General features: G+C 57.1%; 1 protein-coding gene across 1 annotated transcript in view; it reads left to right on the top strand.

Moving 5' to 3' along the window:
- The window catches only part of LOC113217745 (uncharacterized), a 32928-nt gene that overhangs the window by 6025 nt on the left and 19452 nt on the right, over positions 1-7451 (top strand). Inside the window, exons 2-15 of the mRNA XM_052274972.1 lie at positions 169-394; positions 474-761; positions 840-1740; positions 1829-2136; positions 2223-2383; positions 2471-3086; positions 3162-3392; positions 3477-4068; positions 4155-4736; positions 4821-5092; positions 5358-5621; positions 5897-6040; positions 6992-7144; positions 7430-7450. Of these exons, the coding sequence (XP_052130932.1) occupies positions 169-394; positions 474-761; positions 840-1740; positions 1829-2136; positions 2223-2383; positions 2471-3086; positions 3162-3392; positions 3477-4068; positions 4155-4736; positions 4821-5092; positions 5358-5621; positions 5897-6040; positions 6992-7144; positions 7430-7450 (4759 nt within the window). The remainder of the gene's footprint in view (positions 1-168; positions 395-473; positions 762-839; positions 1741-1828; positions 2137-2222; positions 2384-2470; positions 3087-3161; positions 3393-3476; positions 4069-4154; positions 4737-4820; positions 5093-5357; positions 5622-5896; positions 6041-6991; positions 7145-7429; position 7451) is intronic.

Raw genomic sequence — 7451 nt, 5'->3', positions numbered from 1 at the left:
ATATATATGCCTAACGATAGGCAATAGCGATGATAGGTTAAGTAATAGATCATAGTTTTTGCAATTGCTACTGCTAGTAACTTTTAGTCTATTGCTATAAGCTATTCCGTAGCGGTGACCGGAATTGGCCCAGAAAAGTCTGCCCTAGAGCTTCGCTCGCTTCGCGAGCTCAGCAATCACAATCTTGGTTGTTCCGCAGGGCACAAAGCGCACAGCCGCAATCTCTATTCTTGACATCTTCGGCTTCGAGGACTTCAAGGAGAACAGCTTCGAGCAGCTCTGCATCAACTATGCCAATGAAAACCTCCAGTTCTACTTCAACAAGCACATCTTCAAGCTGGAGCAGCAGGAGTACGCCCGTGACAAGATCGACTGGCAGACCATTACATACAATGTAAGTTTTCTGCCTTACCATCATTAGGTTTTAGGTCCACTCTATATGTTTATATCACTCCTTTCCCTCGCTTTCCTAGGACAATATGCCTGTCATCAACCTGATCGCCAAGAAGCCGGTGGGCATCTTGCACCTACTGGACGACGAGTCCAATTTCCCCAAGGCCTCGGACCTGTCCTTCCTGGAGAAGTGCCACTACAACCACGCGCTGGACGAGCTGTACTCGCGGCCGCGCATGTCCAGCCTGGAGTTCGGCGTGCGGCACTATGCCGGCCAGGTCTGGTACAACGTGGAAGGTTTCCTGGACAAGAACAGAGACACACTGCGGCCCGACGTCGTGGAACTGCTCATCAACAGCAAAGTAACGGTAAGTTGACACAGTGGTGTGATCTGTTACTTTCACTGCCTCATTTTCGATTTTAAACGCATTTTTTTCCTGCGGCAGATGTTGAGCCGCATGTTCCAGAGCGTGCGCTCGCACCACGAGACGGCCAAGACCATCAACAAGGCCAACGGGCGATTTGTGACGATGAAGCCGAGGACGCCGACCGTGGCGGCGCGCTTCCACGACTCGCTGCAGCAGCTGCTCGAGTCCATGACCAAGTGCAACCCGTGGTTCGTGCGCTGCATCAAGCCCAACAACGACAAGGCGCCCATGAAGCTCGACATGCCCATCGTGCTGGAGCAGCTGCGCTACACGGGCATGCTGGAGACGATCCGGATCCGCAAGACGGGCTACCCAATCCGCCTCAAGTTCGGCCACTTCGTGGAGCGCTATCGCTACCTGCTGCGGCCGCGCGGCTGCAGCCTGCCGCGTGGGGCGCCCTTCCGCGAGCTGTGCCGCGCCATCCTGGACCAGGCCGACCAGCAGGCGGCGGGCCACGGCCAGGGCCAGGACTACCAGCTCGGCACGACGCGCGTCTTTATGCGCGAGAACCTGGAGCGGCGGCTGGAGAAGGAGCGCGCCGACATCCTGCGCGCCGCGGCCGTGACGGTGCAGCGCCACGTGCGCGGCTACCTGGCGCGGCGCCGCTACCGCGCGTGCAAGCGCAGCGCCGTGCGGCTGCAGGCGGCCGTGCGCGGCTACGCGGCGCGCAAGCGCTACCGGGCCGTGCGCGCGGGCGTGGTGCGCGCCCAGGCCCACTTCAGGGGCAAGCGCCAGCGCCGCCGCTACCTCGAGCTCAAGGAGGAGCTCAAGCGCCGCTCCGAGGTGGAGAAGGTGGCCCGGGAGCGCGCTAAGGTTAAGGCCCAGCGCGACGAGCAGGAGCGCACCTCCAGGGCTGTGGCGGGCGTCAACCACCTGGAGATCCCCGCCGAGCTGGCCTTCATCTTCAGCAAGCTGGATGGTGAGCAAGGCAGATATTCACAAACGACAAAAATAACCTCCCATGGCTTGGTTTTGTTCTCTATCTGTGCATTCTTTTCCTGCTTTAGATTGGCAACCGACTCACACGGAGCGCAACCTGGTCAAAGTGGTGGGCGGAGTTCCTCCGCGACCCGATCGGTACTTCCTGCCGAACGACATCGACTACCATGCCTTCACCAAGTTCACCAACGTGTACTTCAAGTCACACCTATGGGGCATGAAGCGCGAGCCCATCAAGACGCCCTTCCTGGCCAAGTCAAAGGACATCGACTACCAGGACTCGTTGGCCATTTTCAAGCTCATCCTGCGCTTCATGAACGACAACAACCTGAACGGCAAGAAAGAGGTCGCCCTGGGTGACTACATCGTCAACAAGGTAAGTGAGAGCCATGAAATTTCCGAACACAGATCGAAGTCTCTCCTAGACTTCTTCGCTCACCTGGCTCGACCCTCCACCCTCAGGGTATCGTCAACGAGAAGCTGCGCGACGAGATCCTATGCCAGCTGTGCAACCAGACTTGGAAGAACGACAAGGACGCCAACAACGAGCGCGGCTGGCTGCTGCTCGCCAACTGCTTGTCGTGCTTCCCGCCCTCGCACACCCTGCACAAGTTCCTCCTCAAGTAAGTTAGCTCGACAAAGGCCTTCTCTCCCTCTCATCTAATTTTTACCCCTATGGCCTATGGCTCATGACCTCATGCCCCGCGCAGGTTCGTCTCGGACCACGGCTGGGACGGCTACAAGGCGGTCTGCCAGCGCAAGCTGCTGCAGTCGCAGTGCGCGCGCAGCGGCAGCGCCGGGGGCCACGGGGACGGCGCGCACACGCCGTCGCGCACCTACCCGCCCTGCCTGCTCGAGTGGCGCGCCAACCGCAAGCGCGTCAACATGGCCCTGCCCGTGCACTTCGCCGACGGTGAGCAGCGCGTCACGGCCGTCGAGTCGTGGACGACGAGCGAGGAGCTCGCCTCGCTGGTGGTGCGGGAGCGCGGCATCGCCGAGTGCAGCGGCTGGAGCGTGAGCCTCGCCACCAGCGGCAACGCCGGCGAGGTGGGCCTCGAGCCGGGCGTCAAGGAGAGTGCCGGCTACGACTACGTCCTGGACCTGGTGTCGGAGATGGAGCTGGCGCCGGCCTTCCCGGCCTGCAGGAACAGCTTCCTGTCTTCGCCCGACAAGCCCAAACGCACTAGCAGCAGCGGCGCCAGCAAGGTGCTGGCCACCCCGGCCGGCCCCATCGCCGTGGAGGTGGAGGTGGACGATCCGCCGCTTCCCTCGCCTACGCGCCGGCCCGGCGTCCCACCGCCAGAGCCACCCGTCCCCAAGCAGCCCGTGAGTATCGTCCCGAGCCCGCCCTCCTGCTCCTCGAGTAGAACCGCACTAACCCCCGTCCCACCCGCCTTGCAGGCCGCGCGCAAGCCGTCGCGCGAGCTGCTGGTGGAGAGCAAGAAGAACCACGCCAGCCCCGTCAACGGCGTCGGCCACGGCCACGCGCCCAACCACGCGCCGGGCCGCGTGCGCTCCCAGTCCAGGGACCACACTGCGGAGATCGGCCTGTCGCGCAAGTCTGCGCTCAACGACCGCTACTTTGAGGACAAGCCCGGCCGCAGCCGCAGCTTGGACAACCTCCTGGAGTCGGTAAGTACCGTGCGCCCATCCGTGCACCGCGCCCTCTCCACGGAGACGCGCTGACCCGCTGACGGCGCCTTTTGCTTTCCGCAGGAGATGGCGCCGCCGCGCAAGCTCGAGTCGCTGGGGCTGTCGCAGAGCCGCCTCAACGACCGGTACCACTCCATGGAGAAGATGCCGCACGCGCTGGGCAGCCCCATGGGCGGCAGCCCCAACGGCATCGGCCCGGTCAACGGCGCGCCCGTCGTGCCCGAGCCGCCGCTCATGCGGATGTCGGCCGTCAGCAACAAGGAGTACATGACCAAGGCGGAGGCCATGCTGGAGGACAATCTGGAGTCGGTGAGCCAGCGCGGCCGGGACTCGCCGCGCAAGTACAGCCTGAGCAGCAAGCCCGACCCGGCCCTCGAGCTGCTCGAGCTGCGCGACGGCCACGGCCACCACATCCTCGACTTCGACTACAACGACATCGCGTCGCAGGCCAGCCAGGCGTGCCGCAGCGAGGACGACAAGGGCAGCTACATCCGCGGCCACCCGCGCTTCATCAAGTCGCACTACGCGGGCAAGCGCGCCGCGCCCGGCAGCCACTCCAGCCGCGCCTACATTGAGGGCCGCAACAACTCGGAGAAGTCCGAGTACGGTGCCAAGTCGTCCGCCCTCTCTGACACCAGCGAGGCGCCTTCCCTCGGTGAGTATTCATACCACACGGTGGTGAGGGGTATTGGCGCCTTTTCGGCTGAAACTGTCCTGACCTTGGTTTTGTACTTCTCGCAGCATCCCATGTTCGGCGGGTGCGAGTGCCCTCACAGGCGTCCGACGTGGACCAGTTCCTGGACGACCTCTTCATGCCGGTGCTCGACGGGAACCTGGACGAGCTGTCGGACGCGCGCTCGCTGGCCGCCTCCATCAAGGGCGGCGGCCAGGGCGGCGCTCAGGGTGGGCCGCACTCGGCGCCCGGCCCGTCGCGGCGCATCTCGACGCAGAGCTCGGCCAGCCGGCACAGCGACGCCGACGACGAGGTGGCCACGCTGACGGGCTCAGCGGCGCCCTCGCAGAGCGTCGACGACTACATCAGCGACCTCTTCCAGCCCATCTTTGTGAACGAGTCGCTGCGGAGGCTGACGCGCGCCGACACCCTGGCCGTGGCCATCAAGGGCGGCGGCCAGGGCCTGGGCGGCATCGAGACCCGGCAGACGACCGCCACGCAGTCCCAGCCCACGGCCTCGTTCGGCTTCACGCCCATCGGCAACGTGACCTCGCCCACGCCCATGATGCCCGGGCTCATGACGGGCATGATCTCACCGCCGCCGCTCATGATGCCCGGCATGTCGTCCATGCCCATGTTCAGCCCGCAAGGTAGGTGGCCTCCCCTCTCCCTCTCTCACCAACCGCACCGCACCCAGGTTCTACCCGCACTCTCTGCACCCTCTCCGTTTCCAGGGTTGACAGGGTTGACTTTGCCCGACTCTGCCCTAGGCTCAGGCGCGAGCAACGGCCAGCAGCCCAACAGCCTGCTGGCGGAGTCTGGCCACCCGGCCCTCGTGGCCTACCAGCAAAGTCTGCAGCGGGCCTTCCTGCAGTCAGCCATGGCGCAGAACATCCAAATCCAGCAGCAGCTGCTCGCCCAGAACCAGGCGCTGCAGACCTTGTTGCAGACACAGGCCAACTCGCCCAACACATCTGGACAGTCCGGCCAGTCAGGACAGACTCCGGTAAGTGGTGGTCCAACCTGAGGCCTGAGAGGGCGCATCGGTAGTAAAGCTTTTATTTACCACAGCTTTGCATGAGTAATATTTGCTGAATACAAATTAAGCTTACTTTCAGCCTGATTCAACACACTTGAACTGACTATGCACTATTTATCCTCTCTCTAAAGTAATCTAGTAATCACATATCGTTATATGCGTATTGAACACTGCTTTTCCGTGAGCTGCTCTTAACCCCTCTTTGCTTCTGAATTGGCTTTTGGTAAATTAGACTACGACGCCTATCGCTTCGCTTGCCTCGTCCCAAGTCCCAAGCCCGGCCGAGGACCAGGAGAGGGCCGGTGCTTTTCAGAGACACGCTCCTTCAGTTGCGTCGTCAAAGTCATCATCCGCTGGAGAGAGAAACTCAGTGGTTGGGGAGCTCACACCCTCAATTGCTTCTTCTCGTAACACTAGCCCCATCGGAGCAGCAGAAAATGCGTTGTCAGCCACTGCGTCACCTTCTACTGAATCAGAACCTGATCGGGTTTCTAAGGTATCAAGTCCCTTTTATTTTCTTGCATGACAAGGTATTTGATCTTTCAAATACTAAATTTTCAAAAGGAAAATCTTTTTAAACGAATCTTTTCTAGCACCTCAATTTCTCGTAACAGTATAAGAATTTGGCTGCTGTAATCCTTTTCTCGATGTGAAATGCTTGCACTCACTCTGACCTCTCACGCTTTTCTATAAACTTTTATTGTGCGATTTTGAATGCAGTATTGATAGCTTTGAGTAGATAGTTTGGATGTTCACAATTTATTGCACCAGGTATCTTTCCGTGAGCCGGAGAATGGAGACTTATGGTCAACTGAAAAGCAGCAGAACTCAATCTCCAGCCCAGGACCTCCACTGCCACCCAAAGCAAGATCAACACCAATTCAGCCTGTGCTCACAACTGTCACCAGAGCACAGGTTAGCACCTTCAATGCATGCCACCAATAAAGCTTAACACAGGCCTTCTGTAATGGCATAGAAAGGGAATGCGGTTGACATGTGGCAGGGAGCATGATAGCTGAAATCATTATTGTCAGATATTTCTAATGTCTGATGTACATATTCCATCATTGTAGTATTGCCTTAATTAACAATTTTAATATAATTTCACTAGTTATGTACCAGGTGGCTCCACAAATGCCGCTTATCAGGGGTGGTAAATTAAGGTTCTCATTCCTGGTCATTCCTTGTCAATTGCCCATTACTGCCACAGCCAAATAAAACGGTAGTTGTACATGGTTCAGAGGCAAAATTATGTGCTGCGATTGAAGTCCCATTAGAACTTTCTTTGAATTTTAACTCCTTCAGTGATAATTTTTTTGAACCAAAAACGTCTCTCAAGGAATCAAAATTTTAAAAAAAGTGTTATCAACTGGGAAAAAATTTCATCTTGTTTTACTCCTTATTCGTTATCCAAACACTGTTCGACCAAGTGCGAGACCACCTTACACTTGATGTAACAGTTTGACAATGTTAAGCATCGAATGAGAAGGAAAAAATGTCTTAATTTAGCAACCCTGCTATTTGGTGCAGCCTACCCATTCTAGCCTTAAACGTCAGAACAGCGCAAAGCAGGAGGAAGAGGAGGTAGGGGGTATATCTACAACCCCCCACCTTCTTTTTCATCGGCTTTAGGCTGGGGTAGAATGGGTTGCCTACCCTATCGAAAGAACGGCTTCTCTGGGAAACCTTGCACACCGTGTGCCTCAAACATCCATATTTTATTTACACCCCAATTGTTGTTATATTATGATAAGTCTATCTAATTTCTAATCGTTTGCCTGAGCAAGATTCAACGTCACCTAAGCTTCACCCTCACGCACGCCAGTTTCGGGATTGCGAGTTTTGATTGGCTTGGCTGTGCTACAGGTCCACCGCTCGCAGTCCCCAACGCACTCCGGCACCCCTCGCAAGGCCAGCCTCACTCGAAGTCCATCTAACCCTCACACTGCCTTCACCAGTGTGCTATCAGAGCTTCGCAGTCGCAAGAGTTCCGTTGACTCTAACCAGTCTAACAGCAGGGTTAGCAAGCTTTATTTTTTAATTTTCCATTGAATTTCTTTTTGTCTGGCTTTTAGGCATAGTTTTTTGGAAGCGGTCTTATGGCTTGGTTTTCTGATTGCCCTAATGATGGTGCACTATATAGTTGGTGACATCAGCTTATGGGTTAAACTGCATTGAAGTAATGCCGCAATTCTGATTCCTCTTCTGTTTAATTATTTAGCCATGTATTTTATTTGGAAAGCTATGGATTTTAAATATGTGATAATCATGCTTTTTGTTCTTCCCTATGTTTGTGTCATACAGGGAATTCCCCCACCCCCACCCC

This window comes from Frankliniella occidentalis, unplaced genomic scaffold (assembly GCF_000697945.3).
Source record: "Frankliniella occidentalis isolate FOCC.00 unplaced genomic scaffold, Focc_3.1 Scaffold478, whole genome shotgun sequence".
In the NCBI taxonomy this organism is placed as follows: domain Eukaryota; kingdom Metazoa; phylum Arthropoda; class Insecta; order Thysanoptera; family Thripidae; genus Frankliniella; species Frankliniella occidentalis.
This window is presented reverse-complemented; position numbering and strand designations above follow the sequence as displayed.